The sequence below is a fragment of the Aedes albopictus genome, chromosome 3 (assembly GCF_035046485.1).
Source record: "Aedes albopictus strain Foshan chromosome 3, AalbF5, whole genome shotgun sequence".
Lineage (NCBI taxonomy): Eukaryota > Metazoa > Arthropoda > Insecta > Diptera > Culicidae > Aedes > Aedes albopictus.
The window spans coordinates 409,894,840-409,917,680 of NC_085138.1; the positions used below are offsets into that span (position 1 = coordinate 409,894,840).

At 40.1% G+C, this 22,841-nt stretch overlaps 1 protein-coding gene across 2 annotated transcripts in view; it reads left to right on the plus strand.

Annotated features, from left to right (window-relative positions):
• The window catches only part of LOC109426452 (cholesterol transporter ABCA5-like), a 40,865-nt gene extending 18,336 nt beyond the window's left edge, over positions 1 to 22,529 (plus strand). Inside the window, exons 3-13 of one of the 2 annotated variants that reach the window (XR_009998656.1) lie at positions 1,090 to 1,476; positions 1,541 to 1,770; positions 1,836 to 2,022; positions 16,811 to 19,708; positions 19,770 to 19,956; positions 20,032 to 20,306; positions 20,375 to 20,512; positions 20,573 to 21,243; positions 21,306 to 21,649; positions 21,710 to 22,000; positions 22,061 to 22,529. Coding sequence is in view for 1 of the 2 variants with exons in the window: in XM_029875496.2 (XP_029731356.2) it covers positions 1,090 to 1,476; positions 1,541 to 1,770; positions 1,836 to 2,022; positions 16,811 to 19,708; positions 19,770 to 19,956; positions 20,032 to 20,306; positions 20,375 to 20,512; positions 20,573 to 21,243; positions 21,306 to 21,649; positions 21,710 to 21,816 (5,424 nt within the window). In the remaining variant the exon portion in view is untranslated. Of the gene's footprint in view, positions 1 to 1,089; positions 1,477 to 1,540; positions 1,771 to 1,835; positions 2,023 to 16,810; positions 19,709 to 19,769; positions 19,957 to 20,031; positions 20,307 to 20,374; positions 20,513 to 20,572; positions 21,244 to 21,305; positions 21,650 to 21,709 lie in introns of both variants that reach the window. The other variant, XM_029875496.2, reaches the window with a different exon arrangement.
• Positions 22,530 to 22,841: the final 312 nt, after the last annotated feature.

The window sequence follows — 22,841 nt, forward strand, 5'->3', positions numbered from 1 at the left end:
CGAACTAAATTGTTTCCTATGTGAAAGCCTTTAGTCTTCTGAGCAACTTTGCCGAAGACAGTATCCTTCTAAGTGGTCCAGAACACGAGATATACGACGTTCAGACTGAATTGGAAACTCCTAAGAACACTAGCGCCACGCAGTGAGAGATTCTCGAACTAAATTGTTTCCTATGTGAAAGCTCTTAGTCTTCTGAGCAACTTTGCCGAAGACAGTATCCTTCTAGGTGGTCCAGAACACGAGATATTCGACGTTCAGACTGGACTGGAAGCTCCTAAGAACACTAGCGCCACGCAGTGAGAGATTCTCGAACTAAATTGTTTCCTATGTGAAAGCTCTTAGTCTTCTGAGAAACTTTGCCGAAGACAGTATCCTTCTAAGTGGTCCAGAACGCGAGTTATTCCACAACTACTGGCAAAATGTAGTGCTATCCCACATGTCCGACATGGTGCCCTGTGTAGCAGATTCCCGGTGGCCAATGTTCCCGGAACCACTATTTCAACATATCAACACATTCTTAACGAAATTATCTATCATATAAGACTTTGGTCATTTGAATTGGTGAAAAAATCATCATTCTATAAGAGTTTGATTTTCTGGGTCATAATGACCCCAATGCATTATTCGTAACTTTTTTCTAATGCCCGAAGAAGGTTAATTTGCTATTCTCCTCTCCTCGGGAATGCATAATATTCATGATGCAACTCAAATTAAAAGCATAATGAACATTATGTGAATATTTTCCATTATGCCTACATTATGGCTACATTACCAGTTATGTACACAATTCTTAACCGACAGTCTTTGATGTTGTTATGGGTTGACCCGTGGAAGCATGAGGTAGTAACTTGTGAGGACCAGATCTATGCTGGACACCTCTTCCAAATCATCGACTCACAATTTTGAAGCCCAAAAGGTGTATTGTATCATTTAAATAGTTACATTATTAAATCAGCAAATCAAAAATAGTTCAAGCACATTCTGTTTTTATGCAAAACGTACATTGATTGGGGAATAAGGTAACTTAGAGCTGGGCAAACCCTAATATTAAACAGTACCATGAATCAGCTAACCCTGTTCGGTTTCCAGCCGTTCCTGGAAGCAGTCAATGAGCTATGGCGATCCAACCGACATCACAGTGGTGGGGTCTACCCCATCAACTGGATCCTGTACGACTCCCAGGAGGATCTGCTCTCTGCGTACTGGCGAGACCCGGACAAAATGCCCCTGGCACTGATTTTCCACAGCGACGATCCGCTGTACGGTCAGCTGAAGTACGAAATTCGTACCAATCCATCGTTCTTCGTAACGCCGTCGACAACGGAGCTGTACTCCTCGTTGGTCACGTGCAGACAATCGGACAGCTACTGGTCGGCCGTGATTCCGATCGAAACCGGTGACTCCTGCCCGGTGAATCAATACTACTACTCGGGGTTCATCGCCCTGCAGACGCTACTGGATTACACCAAAATCAAGGTTTCTTATGGAACATTTCTTTCTAAAACTAGTCAATACTTAATGTCCCCATTATTCCTTCCAGATTGTGACCCAAAACGACGACATACAGATACCTCACATCACGCTGGAGATGTTTCCCAAGGAAGCCTATACGGGTAATTGGATGGTTGCGTTCAGACTAGTGATACCGATCTACATGGTGATGGCCCTGTCCCAGTTCATCACATATCTGCTGATACTGATAGTCGGCGAGAAGGAGAACCACATCAAGGAGGGCCTCAAAATAATGGGGTTGCGTGATTCGGTCTTTTGGTATGGGGGAAGCATATCCTTTTCTCAAGGCCATTAACAACACGGGGTTTCGCCTTCTTTTACAGGTGCGGTTGGTTCATTATCTACGCCGTTTTTGTCACCTTTCTGACGTTCGTTTCGGTGATTTTACTCTTCTCGCTCGGAGTTTTCCAGCACACCAACTATCTGCCGGTGTTCATACTGATATTGCTGTATAGCTTTTCCGTCATACTGATTGGGTTTATGATTACGCCGTTCTTCGATAACTCGAGGGTAAGTGGAAAGCGTGAAATATAAATCGATGTTAACTTGTGTTATTGCCTTGGGTTTCTTTAGTTCGTTTGCCTTTGTATCTTGGAATTATGGACTAAAAGACAAAACAGTTTTCCTTCGGTTGTGCGAACACAACAATATGAAAATATTCGCAGTTTTGTTTTATCCATTAGTTGTACATATTTACTGTTACTTCCTGCAAAGAAACTCATGGGAAAATATGAAGTGGACGTCCCAGATACATATTGAAAAAATAACGCTCACAGTTCAAAGAAGACATATACACTAGGGTGGCCCAAACTTATATGAAAATCAAACATTTCGAAAAATGCCAAGTCTTACCTCCTAAATCAGATGTTTTGGACTTCCAGAAGCTACGTTCAAAATTTGAGCAAAATCGAATGAGCCTAAGGGGGCGCTGAAAACGCTCGAAGTTTGTATGGGAAAACTTGGCCAAGTGTATGCAGAAATTTTAAGTTTTCGAATTTGGCCGCTAGGGGGCGCTGTAAGCGTTCAATAAATAAACGCTTTAGCATTTTTGTAGGTGACTATATGCCAAAGAACTTTGTCGAAGATCGCGAAGTGATCCGACTTCTGAGGAAAAAGTTATACCCTAGGTAAAGTGAGGATAAAGTTTATTGTTGTTTTTCTGATACATGTATAGTAGCGTGGTTCAAAAAATCGTTTTTGCTCCACACCGCTTATTCGATTCCCAACCAGATTATATGCCTTCTCCCAAAATTTGAGCTCATTTGGTGGAAAATTGAGACTGCACAAGCCCTTCAAAGTTTGTATGGGAATTACTATGGGAAAACGATGTTTTTCATTCAATCCACCGTAGCTTTTCCCCAAGTGCCCTATTGGGTTAGTCGACCCTTGGTAATCCTAGGATACTCTATCAGCTACAACTTTGACGAAAACCGCATTCAAATCGGACGCCTCATTAATAAGTTATCGATTTGTATCCAACTGGGCAAACTTTAACAGTGATCCTCAAGCCTCCTAGCAGGCAACATTGCTGGATATGGCGCCAAAGATAGCACACTGAAATCATGGCTACTATGTTTCACTGCAAAATGCAGTGATGCCCACCGAATAGTTTAACCATCATGAGTAAAGATTTCGATTGTGGATAAAAATCGGTAACTAATTAATGAGGCGTTCGATTTGAATGCGGTCTTCGGCAAAGTTGTAGCTGATAGAGTAGCCTAGGATTACCAAGGGTCGACTAACCCACTAGGGCACTAGAGGAAATGCTACGGTGGATTGAATGAAAAATATCGTTTTCCCATAGTAATTCTCATAAAAACTTTGAAGGGCTTGTGCAGTCTCAATTTTCAACCAAATGAGCTCAAATTTTGGGAGAAGGCATATAATCTGGATAGGAATCGAATAAGCGGTGTGGAGCAAAAACGATTTTTTGAACCACGCTAATGTATAGGAATAAGGCTGATACAAATTTAATTTTGACTTTTTGTCTCCCCCCCCCCCCCCTCAAAATTTTTTGGCTGGATTTAGCATTTTGAGGGGGCAGATAAAAAAATATTTATCAAAATATCGGGTCTCACTAAAAATTTTTTAACAAATCCGATGAGTTTTTAATATTTTGCAGATTAAATGCTTTATTATTTTTATCCCCCTCCCCCCCCCTCGACCAGGCAAAGAGTGGTGGGACAAAAAGTGAAATAAATATTTGTAACGGCCTAATATCAATAAAGAAATCTCAATACTTTTTATTATTATTTTTTTCATTTGTTTTATTTCTGAGATTTTATTTTATTTTATGAAAGTTTTTTACCTGCTAGAACCTCGAAAATGTAGAAGAGTTATCTCTACGAATTAAGTTTTCAGTAATTTCTCTACTGAACTTAAAATCATGTTTCGAACAGAATCTTCTTCTTCAGAAATTATTTCAAATTGAATGGAAAGTCACCAAAAAAGAATTCGATTACCTTCTTCAACCACCACAGCATGCAATGTTGAAGCGATGTTGAAACATAGTGGCCGAAAGTATGAAAACCTTAACTTGCCTTGCAGCAGGCCCGTGCATAGAAAAGGCGTCAAGGGAGGGGTTTTTCCTAATTTTAGCAAAGGGCGGAGGGGCACCTAGTGTATGGAACATCGGCAATGGGAGGGGTTAAACCCCCCCCCCCCTTTGCGCACGGGCTTGTCTTGCAGCATATCAAATTTCAGTTCGGTTTGTATTTGTCACCGTCTAATTCGGCTTGGCTTTCTTCAAGTAGGAATTACGTTTGGAATTCCTCCATCAACTTTCTTACATAATCGATATACTTCTGAGGTTTCCTTAGCAGGAATTCTCTTTGGCACTCTGCTAGCAAGAATACCTTCCACGGTGCTTCATTTACCGTTATTATCAAAAAAAATATACCATCAAAACCTGAAACGCTATTCTCTTTCTTCACCATTCCTACACCTCTGGACAAATTTTTAAAAAAATCGTTGGACGAAATTTTGAGTTACGCCCTTTTAAAGGGCCTAACCCCTAAAAAATCCGGGTTTCTATAGAAAAACATCATATTTCATAACAGAAGCATTTTTCTGCCATCAAAATTTGAAACGCCATTCTCTTTCTTTATCATTTCTACACCTCTGGACAAATTTTGAAAATAATCGTTAGACGAATTTTTGAGTTACGCCCTTTTAAAGGGCCTTACCCCTAAAAAAATAGGGGTTTCTATAGAATACCATCATATTTCATAACAGAAGCATGCTTCTGCCATCAAAACCTCCTAAGTAACACACTTGTCACCGAAGAGTCACGGCGGCGCAGCTTTTTGTTGCGCAGAAGTCACTGTGACTTACTTCTAGCAAGTAACTGTTTATTTGTTAGAAGTAAATCACAGTGACTTCTGCGCAACAAAAACCTGCGCCGCCATGATTCTTCCGTGACAAGTGTGTTAATTGGGCTGAAACGCCATGCTCCTTCTTTATCTTTTCTACACTTCTGAACAAATTTTTAAAATAATCGTTAGACGAAATTCTGAGTTACGCCCTTTTAAAGGGCCTAACCCCTAAAAAATCAGGGTTTCTATAGAAAATCATCATATTTCATAACAAAAGCATACCTTGAAGTCCCAAATAATAAAACGTATCATAAATAATGCTACAATTTGATACTATGCGCTAATAATATTGGCTATTTGTATTGATGTTTGTATACAAATTGGCCATTACGCTAATATAAGGGAAATATTTTCAAACATGTAGGAAGCAATCATGTTTGTATCAATTGCCATTCATAGCGTGGAACGTAAGTTTTTTGTATTGCTTTTTTTATAGACAAATCAAGCGATGACATGCGCCTATCTCATACGTTAGATTTATTGGTGAATGCCGTTTTCAATTAATAAACATACAAAACTAAGGATTGAGAAGATCAATTGTAATGATAGTTCTATATTTAACTGCTAAACTACGTTACCGAAGAATAAACGTGAGTAAATGAAACTAAGTTTTATAATAATTCTACTATAAGTACTTATAACCTTCAAATGGGCGTAACTGGAGAATTTGACCAACATTATTTTTGAAATTCAGTTTATGGGTGTGCATTAACTATATAAATGAAAAAGTAAATGAACTGTCGTTTATGTTTTTCATTGTATATTGTTCTGGCTATAATAGTAAATGAAGCCAACAACGTCCGTATCCTACAGGTTAAAGAATACTTCCCTTATACTGGCGTTATGGCTAATTTTTATACACAATGCATTCTATATTAGTGCATAGTATGAAATTGTAGCATTATTAATGATACTTTTCATAATTTGGGGCTTTGAAGCATGCTTCTGTTATGAAATATGATGGTATTCTATAGAAACCCCAATTTGTTTAGGGGTAAGGCCCTTTAAAAGAGCGTTACTCAAAATTTCGTTTAACGATTATTTTAAAAAATTATCCAGAGGTGTAGGAATGATGAAGAAAGAGAATGGCGTTTCATATTTTGTTGGCAGAAGCATGCTTCTGTTATGAAATATGATGTTTTTCTATAGAAACCCTGATTTTTTAGGGGTTAGGCTCTTTAAAAGGGCGTAACTCAAAAATTTGTCCAACGATTATTTTCAAAATTTGTCCAGAGGTGTAGGAATGATGAAGAAAGAGAATGGCGTTTCAGGTTTTGATGGTACATTTTTTTTTTTTTTTTGATAATAACGGTAAATGAAGCACCGTGCCTTCAGGAATGCATATCCATAAGTTTCTTTTAGGATTCATTCGATATTTTCTTTTGAAATTCCTCCAGCAGTTTTTTTTTGTTTATCCAGATATTCAATTAATAATATCTTCTAAACAAATTTTATTTAGTGTTCCTCCGGAAGGAGTTTCTTCTAGAATTCTTTCAGCAACTATTCCTATCGAGATTCTGACAGCAGGAATCACTTCCGTGATTCCGGCAACCGAAATAGTTTCTGGGATTCTGTGAGCGGAAATTTCTTCTTGGACGCCTCTATCAGGCATTTCTTTTGTAAGAATTATGTTGGAGCTTTCCCAATGAAGACCAGTTGGATTTCACTTATAAGTCCCTTTAAAAAAGTTCCCAGGATGAATTCCTTAAAATGTTTCTTCATGAATACATTTGAAAATGGTTTGTTCACAAATTATTACACGATCAATTTTCATAAAAAAAAAACCTGCAGGAATTTATCCTTCTATATTTCCATGAGATTCCCCAATGACATTTTTCGGGAATGTCCTAAGGAATCACTCTACGAGCTCCTTCACATTTTTCCCGGAATGTCGTCAATCTTTATTGTCGAAAAATTCCAACGGAGATGCCACCAGGTGCTAATTTGAGAATTTACCCGTGAGTTCCATCTGGAATGTTTTAGGAACTCTTTCGTGAATACCCCCTAGAGTGTCCAGTGGGATTCCTCCAGGATTTCCTTTCGACAATATCCCCAAATGCTTTATCGTAATTTTTTAGGGGTCCTCTTAAGATTTTTTTCAGCAGTTTCTCCATGCTGTTTATCAGAAGTTTGTACGGGAATTTCTTCTGGAGTTCCGACAACAACTCCTCAGGAGTTTTTTTTAACTCCTCCACAAAATTAATAAGGAATTCCCCTAGGACTTCCATCTGGGATTTCCCCAGGTTAGGAATTTCTCCAGAAGTTTCCTCGAAAATATTTACAAAAGCTCATTCGATTTTTTTGGAAAGTCCCTCAAGAATGTCTCCATGGGTTTCTTCTGAAATTTGTTCTAGGATTTCTTCAGGAGTTATATATTATATAATTTCTTTAGGAGTTGCTACAACACATCCTGTAGGAGTAACTACAGGAATTCTTCTAACACTAATGTTTAGAAATTCTCCAGGAGTTCCACAGTATTTTTTTTAAATGTCCACTCCTTTTGTAAATTCATCCAGGGAATCGTTCGGGTTTTTTTTTAATTCAAGAATTGCTCAAGAACTCCCTCGATGAAATGGCGAAGGTATATCCAAAAAAAGCCGATATAATTTACGAAGAAATTGTTGCAGCAGCACGACTTCAAAGGAATGACTTCAATATAGCGCCTAACACAGAACGATTCCAAGGAACCCTTTCATAATTTTTCACACGATTTTTGTTTTGTAATTTGCAGCGAAGAATTCAAGAATTTTTCAAAAATTTCTTCGATCAATTCTTCTAGACTATAGTCCTTCTTATATTTTTCTTAATAATCTTCTCCGTGATCACCTTCAAGGACACCACCAAAAATTTCTACAGGGATTCTTTCAGGAATAATTACACTAGTTTACAAAATAAAACGAAAGTAGTGAACTACTGTCAACGACCAAATTTTTTGAAACAAAATTTAGCGCTTATTTCGAATCCGTGCTTCAAAAAATTTAAAGTAGAACAGTTTTTGAGTTTGAGCTCAATATCGAGTTTTACAACTTTTTAAAATATAGAATTTAATAAAATTCAAATATCTTGCGTTTTGTTCAACCAATTTTAAATCTTTTTTCATAAATTAAAAGCTGAATATAATACCATTCGATCATCTGAATACAGGTTTTGCGACAGATTGATGAAATTCAAGATATTTGCGGGTTTTGGGGACGATCTCCTTAAATTTTAGCAAAATTTCCAAAAATATGTGAAGAAATGTATTTTTTTAATGAGAAAAAAAAACATTTAAAAATTCTTTCTGAACGTTTATTTGACATATCATATGTAGGCGAGTTACAGTAATAGTAGTTTACGCAACAAGGTGCAGAATAAAGATTTTTACAGCACGAGTTGTACATTTATCCAACGAGGCTTGCCGAGTTGGATAATAACGAGTGCTGGAAAAATCGAGTTCTGCACCGAGTTACGTACAACGTTTTTTGCAATTTCATAAATTACCGCCTGAGGATAGTTTTTAACAAAACTTTTTCATCAAACTGCACACTGATGTTCATAGCCATGTTTAAGAAAATCTGATCATAACAGGTTATACTGTGCAGTTGTCACAATTTTTCAAAACTGCGTCTAGAAAGCATCAAGAAGTTGATCAAAACTGGTGGAAACAGTGCTGTAATGGTTCATTACGCAACGCAAATCAGTGCTGTAATGAACCATTACAGCACTGTTAATTGGGTGTAGGAAAGTAGGCCTTTTCCTGTCAGATTTGCGTGAGGTAAAACAGCCTATTACGATGAGAAATTGCAAAAAAAATTTAGCTAAATCGGAACATTCATTACGGAGACTGAGATGTTTGAAGTGAGCGACATTGCTTTAAAATAGAACAAAAATCGATTTCAAATCATCAACCTTGTATGAAAAGTCGAAAAAATTTCCGCTCTACTGTAATTTTTTTCCTTCGCGTTTTCGAATTCAGGGCATGATTCTACATCAAAAACGATCATCAACTTACCGAGTTCAAAAATGCTGAAAACTAGTGTTATTATTATTCTCGTAAATTTTTGTAGAAAGAAGCTTTTTTGCAGGATTTTCAAAAAAAATCGCAGCAAGATTCCAAAATTCTCTTAAAAATGCATTCCTGTTCATGTTTTTCTTTGAAAATTGCTCCAGGGATTCCTCCAGATTCTTGCAGGAATTTCTCCTGGAATTTGCCTTAGGTCTTCTTCTAGATTTTTTTCAAGAAATTTCTCAAAAGTTTCATCGTGAAACTTTCCAAGAATAGTTTGTTCAGAAATTCTTTTTGGGATTCCTCCAGAGATTCGTAAGGAACATCTTTCAAGGATTGCTGCAGAAGTTTGTGTATTTGTTTGTGTATTTCTTCATTTTTTTCTAAGGGATTTGTGCCAGGAGTTCTTTTTTGTTGGAACTTTTCCAGATGTTCCTTCAGGATATGGATTAATATATTATCAAGGATTCTCTCTAGCATCTAGTTAGAAATGCCTCCAGAAAGTTCTTAAAAGATTTTTCTAAAATTTTCTCCGCGAGTTTCTCTTTCAAGTATTCCTCCAGAGATTGCTTAGTATTCATTAATACTTTTCTTCAGGATTTCTTTCAGATTTTTTACGGTGATGATTAAGGAACTTCTCCAAAGATATCATTTAGTGGGGTTCTCCAAAACATTGCTCCAGATTTTTTTTTTTATTTTGCAGGATTTCCTTCAGAAATTAGCATAGCATAGCATAGCATAGCATAGCCGACCGTACACATCCTGGGGTGGCTGTCGATAGAGACGTTTAATGCGCCAGAAAAGTTGCCTGGGACTTGACAAACCTTTCATTTAACGAACTCTCGACACCTGGCCAGGTCCTTACGATCAGCGGGGATGGGGAGGAAATGTTGATTAGATATCTACTCAGAACATGTCCAAGAACTTGGGCCACTTCATAGATATCTGGAGTTGGATGTGGATGGGATTTAATGGGATGCTTTCCTTGGCGAAAAAGCAAATCACAATTTGTTATATATTTAGTTTAATCATTTACCTGGTTAACGCTGAAAAAGTAAACATTAGTACATAGTAGATATGATTATTTAATTAAAGGTTGATTACGGTACGATTGAATAATTGAATTCAACTGAATAGTGAAAGCTTTTGTAAAATAGTTGATTATTGTGGGAAATCGTTCCGCAGCTTCCGAGTGAGAGCTCCACAGCATGTCACACGATCGTCGGCCACGTACGTTGGGTCCGGTGTCCAGCCAAAGAAAAAGCGCCATGCGACCAGAACTGAATTCCGTACTGATAGTACCTACGATCACTACGGTGGCCCACACTAGTCGCCCCAAAACTGAGACCGACCGCGATCCGACAATCGATATGAACACACGCGAAACAACGACGATTACCGCAATGCAATCGTTGCGGACCGAGCCTACTAGGGGGCTGTCCATAAACCACGTGGTCATGAGGGGGGGGGGGTTCGGCCTATGACCATTTTGTATGGACAAATAAAAATTTTTGTATGGACTAATGACCACGCGAGGGGGGGGGGGGGTTGAAAAGTCCCAAAAAAATGACCACGTGGTTTATGGACAGCCCCTAGTATGAAAAAGGAAAGATCTAACCTTAATGGCACCCAAGTGCTGACTTGCATTGTAGACTTCTTCTCCAGAACGTCCAGTTACACGGCACAGTCCGGAATCGGTTGAACCTCGTTGACAGTCGTTCGGCGGGGATGATCGGTCTGCATTCCGACTCGTTTGGTGTAGCGGTGGAGAATTCTGGGTGTTTTTTCCGGGCTTAACCGTCGACAGCCACTCGGTAGAGGGAACCGGCAGATGTCATAAATCGTCGAATTACTTACAGTGGAGAACCAAGAGATTTTTCCGGAACTAGCTGCTGCAGGCAGTAAAACTTTTAAAATAAACTTCGACTGCCAACCGACTGCAAATAAATCCAATTTTTCTGTTTTCACAATCACAAAAAGGTACAAAATTGACAGCGCGAGAAAATTTCGCGTCCACTTCCTAGCACAGCACACTTCGATCTCCCTCTCTGCAGGATTTCCTTCAGAAATTGTATACGAAATTCTTCTATCAGTTCCTCCTGAGATATCTCCAGTAGTTCTTCCATGGATTCCTTCAGAAATTACTCCTTCAGTATCTTTATCTGCAATTTTTATGAAATTTCTTCAGATATTTTTCAAAGTTTGCTTCAGAACACCATTAAACATTTCTCCAGGAATCTCTCCAGAAATTTTTCCATAAAACACAACTTTTTTCTAAGTATTGATGAGGAAGGAGTTTTTTTATGTGTTCTTCCAGGCATTCATCCAAAAATTCTCCAGAGATAACTTCAGAAACTGCTTCAGGAATTATGTCCAGGAATTCCCCCAGAAAATGTTAAATTATTTATTCTGGGAATCTTTAAAGCATCATCAGAGGCTTTTTTAAGATATTCCTTCAAAAGATCCTCCATACATTTCTTTAGAAACTGCTTCAAAGGTTCTTGCAAGGATTCCTCTAATTATTTTTATAAAATTTATAATTTATAAATAACTTCTGGAAAAAATCCTAGAGAAATATGTCACACAATTCTAGAAGCAATCTCAGAATAAATCTAAGGATTTATTTTTGACGGAACCACCAAATCAAGGATGGAGTTTCTCAAAGATTTTTCCGGGGGAATCCTTTTACGAATTGAAAATAAATATTAAGAAATTTCTAAAAACAAACTTTTGAAGAAATTCTTAAAGAAATCCCCAAAACTTCGAAAAATATCTCCAGAGAATTGGAGATATTTTTGAAGGAATGTCTTAAGGAATTTCAGAAAAAATCCGATTAGAAATTTCTGAAAGAATTCCGTAAAGGAATTTCTGAAGAAAAATCTTCGGTAGAATCCCTGCGGAATCTCAGGAAGTACTCTTGCATTAATATCTAGAGGATGGTCTAAACCAATCTCAGGGAAATTCATGGAGGAATCTCAGGAGCATTTTTGGAAGAACTTCTCGGATAAATAGCTGTAGAAACTCTTCGGGAAACCCTTTGTGGAATTTCTAGATAAAATCATTGAGGATTTTGTTTAAAAAAAATCTTGAAGAAGTACTCTTGCATGAATATCCAGAGTATGATCTAAACAAATCTCAGGGAAATTCTTGGAGGAATCTCAGGAGCATTTTTGGAAGAACTTCTCGGATAAATAGCTGTAGAAACTCTTCGGGAAACCCTTTGTGGAATTTCTAGAAAAAATTATTGAGGATTTTGTTTTAGAAAAATCTTAAAGAGGTACTTTAATAAAATTTTTGAGGATTTTCTGAAAGTGTTTCTAGAAATGAAAGATAAGCTTCTGTATAGATCCCTAGAAAATTTTCTTGAGATATGTCCAAAGGAACTCCTGAAGAATTTCCTACGAAATATTTACGAAAAAACTTAAAAAAATCAAGTAAATTTTTTTGGTAACTTTCTAAAGTAATCCCTGGCGGATTTTCAGAAAAAAAAAACTCATGATATTCTTGGAAAAAAAATGTTGAAATTTTTGAGGAAATATTTCGCAGCAAGCGCGTAATTCTTAAATAATCTTTGGAAAAGTTTCTGAAGAAACCAGTAGAGAAGCTTCTGAAAAAAAAACCTTCGTAGATTTTCAGACTGAGTTCCTGGAGGAATTTCTGAAAAGGATCATATAGAACAATTTTGGAATCCTGGAAATTTATGGAGGAAACTTGTGGAAATTTATGGAGGAAATTTCTGAAGGAATGATTTTATGGGGGATTTTTTTAAGAATTTCAGAAGAGGTCTGATATATTTTGTAAAAAACAAATTCCTGGAGAATTCTAAGCTTTTGATTTTTAAAGGAATCGCTGAAAGCAATTCTTAAGAAATCTGTGGATAATTTCTCGAAAACTTTCACTCCGATTTCCTAAAGAATTTCGGAGGAAACCCATGAGAACTTTTCTGGAAGAATTTTTGACAAATGCTAATTGTGGAAACTACCGACTCACTGGCGTAGCCACGGGGGGGGTTTTAGTGTTAAAACCCCCCCCCCAGAGCCAAAATTTGTGGAACAAATTTTCAGTATAAAGCGCTTTGCGACGAAAAATTTTTCGGCTGCGCCGCTATTTTCACACTACGAATACAATTGCTCATTACTGTTTACAAAATGTAAGTGTCAAATCAAAAAATGTATCATTGACCGTTGAAAACCCCTCCCAGAGACAATTTCTGGCTACGCCACTGTACCGACTGATTGGCAAAACTATCCCTCTACAATTGGCTTTTCGTTCCGGATAAATTATGAGCGGGGTAAATCTATTACATCCGATGTTTCGACCCTTGGTTTGGGCCTTCCTCAGGGAGGTTATAGGGGTACTGCTACTTGTTTGTCACCTGTTGCTTGGCGTAGCGCTATTCAGTGTTTCTTGACGCCATGTTAGTGTTCGACGCAGTAGTAAATCCGAATTTAGAATACTACACCCTCACCATCTACCCACAAATAGCCAACACAATAAACCCGACAACGCTACGTGAAACAACAGGCGACAAACAAGTAGCGGTACCCATATAACCTCCCTGAAGAAGGCCCAAACCAAGCGTCGAAACGTTGGATGTAATAGAATCACCCCGCTCATAATTTATCCGGACCAAAAAGCCTATTGTATAGGAATATTTTTTATGAAATATCAGAAAGATCCTCTAGAGGGAATTCTGGATCAAATTCTAGAGGAATTTCTGAAATTTTTTAAGAGGTTCCTACTATTCCAGATGGAAATCTGAAGATAAAATATAATGTTCCAATACCTTTACGATTTGTTGAAAAAAAAACATTGTCACTAATAAACGGCTGAAGTTAAGGCGATAAATTGTGAATTTACTTTCAAAAAGAATCCAACGAAGACTATTTGAAAGGAATTTCTGCGGAATTTTCTGTCTATATGGCGCAATTTTAGAAGGAATCCAAGGAAGGCTACATAATAGAGTTCTTGAACTAATTCCTAGAATAATCTCTTTGAAAACTTTGAAAAATAAATTTAAGAAAAACCTATGAATTTTCGATAGATAGCTCTGAAAAATTCCTGAACGAATCTCCGTACTCGTTCCCGGCAGAATTTCTTAAAAATCCCCTAGAAGATTTTCTGGAGGAAATAAAAAAAATGCCTGGAGGATTTTTTTCAAAAATCTACTGATAAATTTCTCATATTAAACATGGATAGTTTTCAAAATTTATCCTTTTTGAAGAAATTCATGGGAGACTTTCTGTAGAAATTCTTGTAAGATTCTCTGAAATAACCTTTAGAGAAATGTCAGAGGAATATCTAGTGGAATATCCGAATGAATCCCCATAAGAAACTGAATTATTAATTCCAGCTGAAAATTTCCGAATGAATTCATGATTTTTATTTTAAAGAGCCCGTGAAGAAATTTTCGGGAGAATTTGAGGGGATTTCTTGAATAAATTTGTAAAGAAATCTCGGAACGAGTTTTTTTTAAATAATTCCCGAAATATTTTTCTATTTGGGGGGATTTCTGATGGAATCCTTGGAAGAATTCTCAATATCACAGAGTTTCTCTTTGCACGTGTGAGGACATCCGCAAAGAAATTGCCGAAGAAATTCCCAAATTATGTTCTAAAAATATTTCTTTAGAAACTTCAATGAAACGACAAAGGAATTAAAGGAATAACCGAAGAAAGTTTCAAAGAATTTAACGAAAAATCTTTCTAGTCTAGTCTAGTCTAGTCTACACATACACAGCCATTCATTGAAAGAATCCTGGAAAATGATAAGATCGACTACTCCTATCATTTTTCTTGTCATTATTAATGGTTGCAGTGCATCAGAGATGCATAACAAGCATTAAAGCGGCCAGGCCTACTGTGTAGCGTTTTTATTGTTTTTGGAATCAGTAAACGGGGACATCTCGTACCAACCGTTTTGATAAAAGTGAGTATAATATGCCGATTCGTTGGGAGTGACTTTGCTAAGAATGTTAATGTCACTCCATGTCCTCTGGAATCCTGGGATGGAGCAACGGTATTTCCCCCGTATGCCCTGACTCTCAAGCCTAGGCTTAAGCGCCTTTACCCGCTCTCTGGAACGAGAAAAAAAGTTATGGTATCCAGCCATCCCTAAATAAACATTTACCCGTAATATGTTGATGTTACTGATACGAGTACAAACAGAAAAACAAATCAGAAAGACCTCACCATATTGATCCTAATTAGGGCCTTGACTCTATCGTTTTATCACTCACGGCATTCACAACTTGTAACTGTAACTAATATAAAGTGTGCACACCAATGCCCGTTTGCTAATTTCACGATGCAATTCTTCCTTTATTTTTTCCTTTTTTTAACGAAGCTTTTCCTACGCTCATAAAATTAGCACCAAATCTTAATGCGAATCTCTTCTGTGTGAAATCTTCTTAGGCACCACCATTAGACCGGCCCAAAAACAAAAATGTCGAAAAATTCCACGGGGCACCCTCTACAATCGTGCCTTTGGATAAGAAGAACAATCTGTGAAAGATTCAGCTCAATCGGTTGAAAACTGAGCTGGCGCAAATGAGTTGAAGGTTTGTATGGGATGTTCAGTCCAAATATATGGGAAATTGGATGACCTTCAGTCTCCCATACAGCGCGCCGGTTTGGCGAGTTCGATTTGGCTCAGAATTGAAAGAATAACAGTTGATACCCTAGTGAACAACTTTGTAGAAGGCCATATCATGATAAAACTTAATTTAGTTGCAGTTTTAGCCAAAGAAACCAGGATAAGGAAATCTTCCCCCGTTTACTCTCGGTTGTTATATGCAGCACGTGTTGGTCGGCCGTATTTTGCGCGCTACATCATAGGCAGCTATGTAATTCTACTTTGTCTCGATACTCACCCACATGCGTGAGCAATGAAAATGAAGGACAACATAGCCGCCTATGATGCAGTGAGCAAGTTTCGAACGGCAAACACGTGCTGCATATAACAACCGAGAGTAAACGGGGGAAGATGTCCTAATCCTGGTTTCGTTGACTAAAACCGCAACTAAATTAAGTTTTATCATGATATGGTCTTCTACAAAGTTGTTCATTAGGGTATCAACTGTTATTCTTTCAGTTCTGAGCCAAATCGAACTCGCCAAACCGGCGTGCTGTATGAGAGACTGGAGGTCATCAAATTTCCCATATAATTGGACTGAATATCCCATACAAACCTTCAACTCATTTGCGCCAGCTCAGTTTTCAACCGATTGAGCTGAATCTTTCACAGATTGATCTTCTCATCCAAAGGCACGATTCTAGAGGGTGCCCCGTGAATTTTGAAAACTTTGTTTTCGCTTCATACAACTGTGGGCCGGTCTAACCACCATCTTCTAAATTCCAATTGCTACCACTTATTCACTCCTGCCGCTTCTTCAGTGGGCAATTCACGTTACCACCTCTCGCCGGTCAAATCAAACATCCGGTATATAAATTCACAACTTCACAATTGCACCGTTACAGGCAATAAACTACGCAGATCGTGAAATCACACGCGTTCTATTTCCGGAAGGCATAGCACCAGTTAATTTTTTTTTCTAAACCACACAAAAAGGGAGCGCGAGAAAAAACTTGACAAGTAGAGCAAAACGCGTCCGTTCGCGGCGAAGCCTACTTCGATTCCCAAAGAATTTAACGAAAAATCTTTCAACTAAAATGTCAGCAGAGTTCTTGAAAATAATGCCAAAGAAATTTCCAACTTAACTATTGAAGGAGTTCAAACAAACTCTTTAATGAACATGATTGAAGTAAATTTATTGAGGAAAACATCGTAATGGAAAACATGGAACGTATTTATGCCACTAATCTTTATAAATGTTTGTACGTCTCAGTTTGAAGTTCAAGTAAATTTATATGTTTTTACCGTTTTCACCTTTTGGCTTAGCATCTTATCTCGAATACATGCTTCCCTTCCCTCATTCCAGACCGCCGGCATCCTGGGCAACTTTGCCGTCAACATCATGTCGCTGCTGTACTTCCTGCAGGTGTTCATCGACGATACGCACACTTCGGCGGCCTTGTGGACCGTCTCGCTCATATCGCCCACGGGTTTCGCCCTAGCCATGGACAAAATCCTAGTGCTGGACATCTCCGGACAGGGTGTCACGTTGAACAACCTGTGGACTGGGCCGGGTATTCCCATCGGGGGTTCCATTCTGATGCTGGTGGTGGACATTCTGCTGTACGCCGGGTTGGCATTCTACTTCGACAGTGTGATACCGTCCGATCATGGAACCAAGCATCGGCCATGCTTCTGCCTGAGTCGTCACTACTGGTGCAAGAAGAAAGTGCCAAAGGTACCGCTGCTGAACGGTGAGTCGGCCAATTCGTTCAACAATGTGGACGAGCAGACGCGGGACGTGGAGCCGGTTTCGCGCGAAATGAGAGGGAAGGAAGCGATTAGGATAGTGGATTTGTACAAGACGTTCCACTCGTGTCGGAAGCCGGCGGTTAACGCGGTCAATGGGATCAATCTGACGATATACGAGGGGCAGATCACGGCCATTCTGGGGCACAACGGTGCCGGGAAGAGTACGCTGTTCAACATTTTGACCGGGTTGACGTCACCGACGTCGGGAACGGTGTACATATTTGGGTATGACATCCGAGATCCGAACGACATGACGATGATCCGGAGGATGACGGGAGTGTGTCCGCAGCATGATATTCTCTTTGAAACGTTGACACCGAAGGAGCATCTGTATTTCTTCGCGGCGGTGCGTGGAATAGCCCCGAACTTGGTGGACTGCGAGGTGAAGAAGACCCTAAGGGATATCGATTTGTTCGATTCTGCGGAAACTCGCGTAAAGTACTTGAGTGGGGGCCAAAAGAGGAAGTTGTCGGTGGGAATCGCGATAATTGGTGATCCGAAGATTATAATCTTGGATGAACCCACGGCTGGAGTGGATCCATACTCGAGACGGCATATGTGGTCTATTCTGCAGAACAGAAAGCATGGGAAAGTGATTTTGCTAACAACGCATTTCATGGACGAGGCGGATATCTTGGCCGAAAGAAAAGCAGTCGTATCGAGAGGACGTTTGAGGTGTTGTGGATCATCGTTGTTCCTGAAGAACAAATTCGGAATCGGGTACCATTTAACGTTGGTATTGGATTCGCATGCGTGCGAAGTTGCGATCACCAAGTTAGTGAACGATCATGTGCCGAAAGCGGAGAAAGCTAGACGACATGGGAGAGAGTTGAGCTACATTCTACCGCACGATGCAGTGAATTCGTTCGTTTCGTTGTTCGACGATATCGAGAACGAGATCAAGTCGAAGCGTATGAAACTTGGCATTTGCTCTTACGGGGTGTCGATGACGACCTTGGAGGAAGTATTTCTACATCTGGAAACTCAACGAGAAGAAGAACAGAAGGTGGAGACAGAAGATGATGATGAGCAAGACAGTGGCTATGCAGTGGATAGCCTCAGTCGAAAAGTCATGAAGAATCGAGCTTTGCCGAGAAGTTTATCTCTACAGGAACGGAGTAATAGCTATCAATCGCTGAAAAATGATACGAAAAATTTACTGGAGGAACAAAACCTCGAGAATAAGACTTCATTACCGGACAATGGACTGGATTTTGATACAATCATACCAATCAATGGACTGACTACCAACGAAGTCGAGGTTGTTCAGAGTGCAAAGAATTCGACGGGGACTTCTCCGAATTTGAAGATACAGCGAAAACGGCACAGTAGGTCCCGTAATGGCGTGAGCAAAAGCACCAAGAGCGTCTACGAGGATCCCGCCAATAACTCATCGTCGGTTGTGAAATTGAACAGTCAAAACAAGACTAACTGGATGGATTTGGAGGACATTGAGCTGAAGCCGTCTTGTATGAACACCATCGTAGCGTTACTAAAGCTTAGGATAACAATACTTTTTCGTGACATTCAACGTCTCTATCTGTTAATCATACTACCCCTAGCATTTACTGCGTTAGGATTGTACTTGAACTCGATCCAGGTGATTTCACCGGTGATGCGTTCAATACTCCTAGATAACACAACGTACGGCAGCAATATTACCAAGATAGCAGTACATGATAGTACCAATAGACTGTTTTTGCAACACAACCTCTACCATCATCACATGCAGCAACAACAGCTGCAACAATCAATACTGCTGCAACAACAGCAGCAACAGCAATCATCGCCATCTCCTATGCTGCTCCATCAGAAGCACCATCAACATCAGCACAACGCTCAGCAGCAGTCCAAAGAATCATCATATCTATACCATCGTTTCATTGCCGAACTGAAGCAATCGTCGAATGTGACGGAGGACTACAACGGAAACTTTTCGTTGCTTTTGGACATTGCGCCTCACATGGCCGCGTTCAACATCAACTCAATATCATGGACGAATGTGTCAATAACTACCTTGTACAATGATACCACTCAGCATAGTCTACCAATACTGTTAAACCTAATTAGTAATAGCCTGCTGCGTTTGTTCGCCGAGCACAGCCCGCCATCGTCGATCACACCGCCTGCTACGGTATCGCCGGAATCGATCCTAGACATCGAACTCCGCTCGCATCCCTTCCAGCAGACGACCCAACCGCAGGAGTTCAACATCGGAACCTTCTCGTCGGCACTGTTCGTCGGGATGATCTTTGTGCTCATTCCGGTGTCGCTTGCCGTCGACATGGTGTACGATCGGGAAATGAAGGCCCGCAATCAGCTGCGCGTCAACGGGCTTTCCTCGTCGCTTTATCTGTCCGCTTATTTCATCGTGCTGTCCGTGTTGATGATACTGATCTGTGCCGCCCTGCTGGGGCTGGTGTACCTGTTCGACATTCCTTCGTTCCGACAGGTAGGTGGTACTTGGTGAAACCACATCGGAAGTAACGTCATGGAAATTTTGTTTATTTCAGCCACCGGCCCTTATCACCCTAGGTTTGCTGGTGTTCCTGTACTCGCCGGCTGGTATTCTGTGTTCGACGTGCTTTTCCTACTTCTTCGACCGAACCGACTCGGCGCAGTCCATTCTACCGAACATTTTAACCTTCGTGGGACTGATTCCTTTCATATTGGTAGTGTTCTTAGATATGTTAGGAATTGGTGAGTACAACTTGGTTATGACTAGATGATTCCATGAAAAAGATACCTTATATGATACACATATTATCCTTACAGAGGTAAAAGCAGCGTTTGCCTTACACTTTGTGTTTTCGCTGATCAACCCGATGTACATCCCGTACGCCACGGTGTACTTTGTCGATCGGGTCTACATCGCCTGTCAGCTGAGTTCGGCCTGTGCCGAGCTCTCGATGGCCCACTACATGACCGAGGAAATGATCGTGATGGCCTGCGGTTGTTTGCTGCATATTCCGATTTGGGCGTTCTGTCTGCGGGTGTCGGACGTGATGAAGAGCGGCGGCCGGCTGCGGGATTTGTTCCACCACAAGGCGGTAAGGATTGACATTCATCTGGTGCTTGGAATGAAGAACTAGAATTGACGTATTGTTCTTGATTTCAGAGCGAAGAAGATGTTATGGCGGAAGATCAATGCATCGGAGAGCACGAGGACGAGGATGTCCGGAACGAACGCTCAAAGGTGTTCCGGTTAACTACTCAAGAACAAACTGGACAAGTGGAACCGGTTGTCCTGGTCAAGGTTTGTATTCACTGTTCTCCAACTCAAGCTCAAGGAATAACCGTGTCTTCAAATTTTCAGAGTCTTCGTAAAGAGTTCTCGCAAGATTCTCTGTGTGGCAACTGTTGCTGCTGTGCAGACGATGAACCACCCCGGAAAAAGGTTTCTGTGCGTAGTTTATCGTTTGCAGTAGACGCCGGAGAAGTTCTGGGGCTTTTAGGTCATAACGGAGCGGGCAAGACAACCACGATGAAGATTATGACCGGTGAAACGATGCCTACGAGGGGGACGGTTCGTGTGGCCGGTCACAGCATAACTATCAACCAGGATGACGCATTTAAAACACTAGGATATTGTCCACAGCACGACGCTCTATGGAAGAACATTACGGTTCGGGAACACCTTGAGCTGTACGCCCGTATCCGCGGTGTAACTAGGAAGGACATGAACCGCTTAGTTAACACCTACCTTAAGGGTCTGCACATAAGTGAGCATGCCAACAAACAAACGCAACACTGTTCTGGAGGAACCCGTCGGAAGCTCAGCTATGCAATGGCCATGGTGGGATCCCCGAAGGTGGTTCTACTGGACGAACCATCTACCGGAATGGATCCCAAATCAAAGCGGTTCCTGTGGGACACCATACTCGCTAGCTTCCACGGAAAACGCTGCGCCATGTTGACGACCCATTCGATGGAGGAAGCCGATGCGCTTTGTTCCCGGGTCGGAATCATGGTCAAAGGGGAATTGAGGTAACAATCGGAAACTGTTCCCTTGGTATTGTAATGGAATATTCACTATCTTGCTATTTCAGATGCCTCGGTTCGACGCAGCATCTGAAGAACCTGTACGGGGCAGGTTATACGCTGGAGATCAAGCTTAAGCACATCGAAAGCGTGTATAGTGAAACGCCAATCGAAAGTCAGCCGAGTAGTAGCCGAGAGCAGCTACAGCTGGATCAGAACAGTGCGGAGAACATCGGGCCGGTGCCGGTCATTAGCAACTGCATCGACAACCGATCGATGGCGCTGCGCAACTTTGTGACTGATTTGTTCCCTAGTGCCACCCTGGAGGAGAGTTTCGCCGACCGGTTGGTGTACTCTGTGCCCCAGCAGGGCGTCAGTTCGCTGGCCGAGTGCTTCTCGCGACTCGAGAAAGGTAAGATCGTTTACATAAAATAAGCAACTCCATCTATATCGACCTATTCATTTCTTGCAGCCAAAACGGAACTGGACATCGAGGAGTACTCGTTCAGCCAAACCACCCTGGAGCAGGTGTTCCTCAAGTTTGCCCACTACGACGAGGAAACGTCCAGCGTGCAGTAGAAGGCCAGCTCGCCACATGGAAGCCATGTTCTCTATCTAGTGCAGTGTAGCACATAGTCGTAATCATTTAGCAAGTGCGGAGTGTGAACGAGAACGACGAGCGGATGATGCTTCTTAAAGAAAAAGCAGCAAAAATACAGATGTAAAAAGACATTGTGCTGAAAAATAATTATCTAGTCGATAGGTAAGTTTAATTGAAAAGCAGCACCCAAAGAGGTAATTATTTAATAATTAAATTCTGAAGGTATCTTACAAAGACCGGAAGGAAAACGACGAATAAAAGTGAACAGCGCTAAATTGATTAACCCTTAAAATAAATTAATTATAAATTATTACAATAAAGTGAAATTACAATAAGTCAAAAACCAAAACAACAAACCAAAAGGAAACCTAAAGCAGTGAGCGGGCATCGAGGGACAAACCCAAAGAAGAAAACCCACGAAAAATATGTAGGCGGCGATGTCGAACCAGAAGGAAGTATTGATAGATGTAAACTAGCGATTTATGAACGGAATTATTCGGAGCAAAAAGGGCGTGATTTATTCGAACAAAAGACGACGTGAACAAGAATTAAAACTTTGTTTTGCATCTGTGATTTATTACGATCGGTAAACCCAAAAGCGAAATGATTCATTCCAAAATTGAGAGAAAAAATCATTAAAAACTAGGAAGAAAATAACAAAAAAAGTGGTTCAAATAAAATTGTGAAATAAAATACTTGCGTATCGATTTATAATAGATATGAAAAGAAAAGCTTATTGATGAATTTCCGTGTCTAGGAAAATGAAGGATCACGATGACGCAGAAAGATTCATAATAATATCTAGCAAAGGTTCATAATAATATCTAGTGGACTATGCAACGTTACTCAGTATATCAGATATGGCTGCTGCTGTTTCGAGTGTAGATCTGAAGTTCTGAACTCTAAGATAATTTGGCTAATCTGGAACGTCTCTATATGACAATTTCAAGAGCTTCACGGATCCCAGCAGATTATGCAATGCTATTATTTATGGCGAAAACAC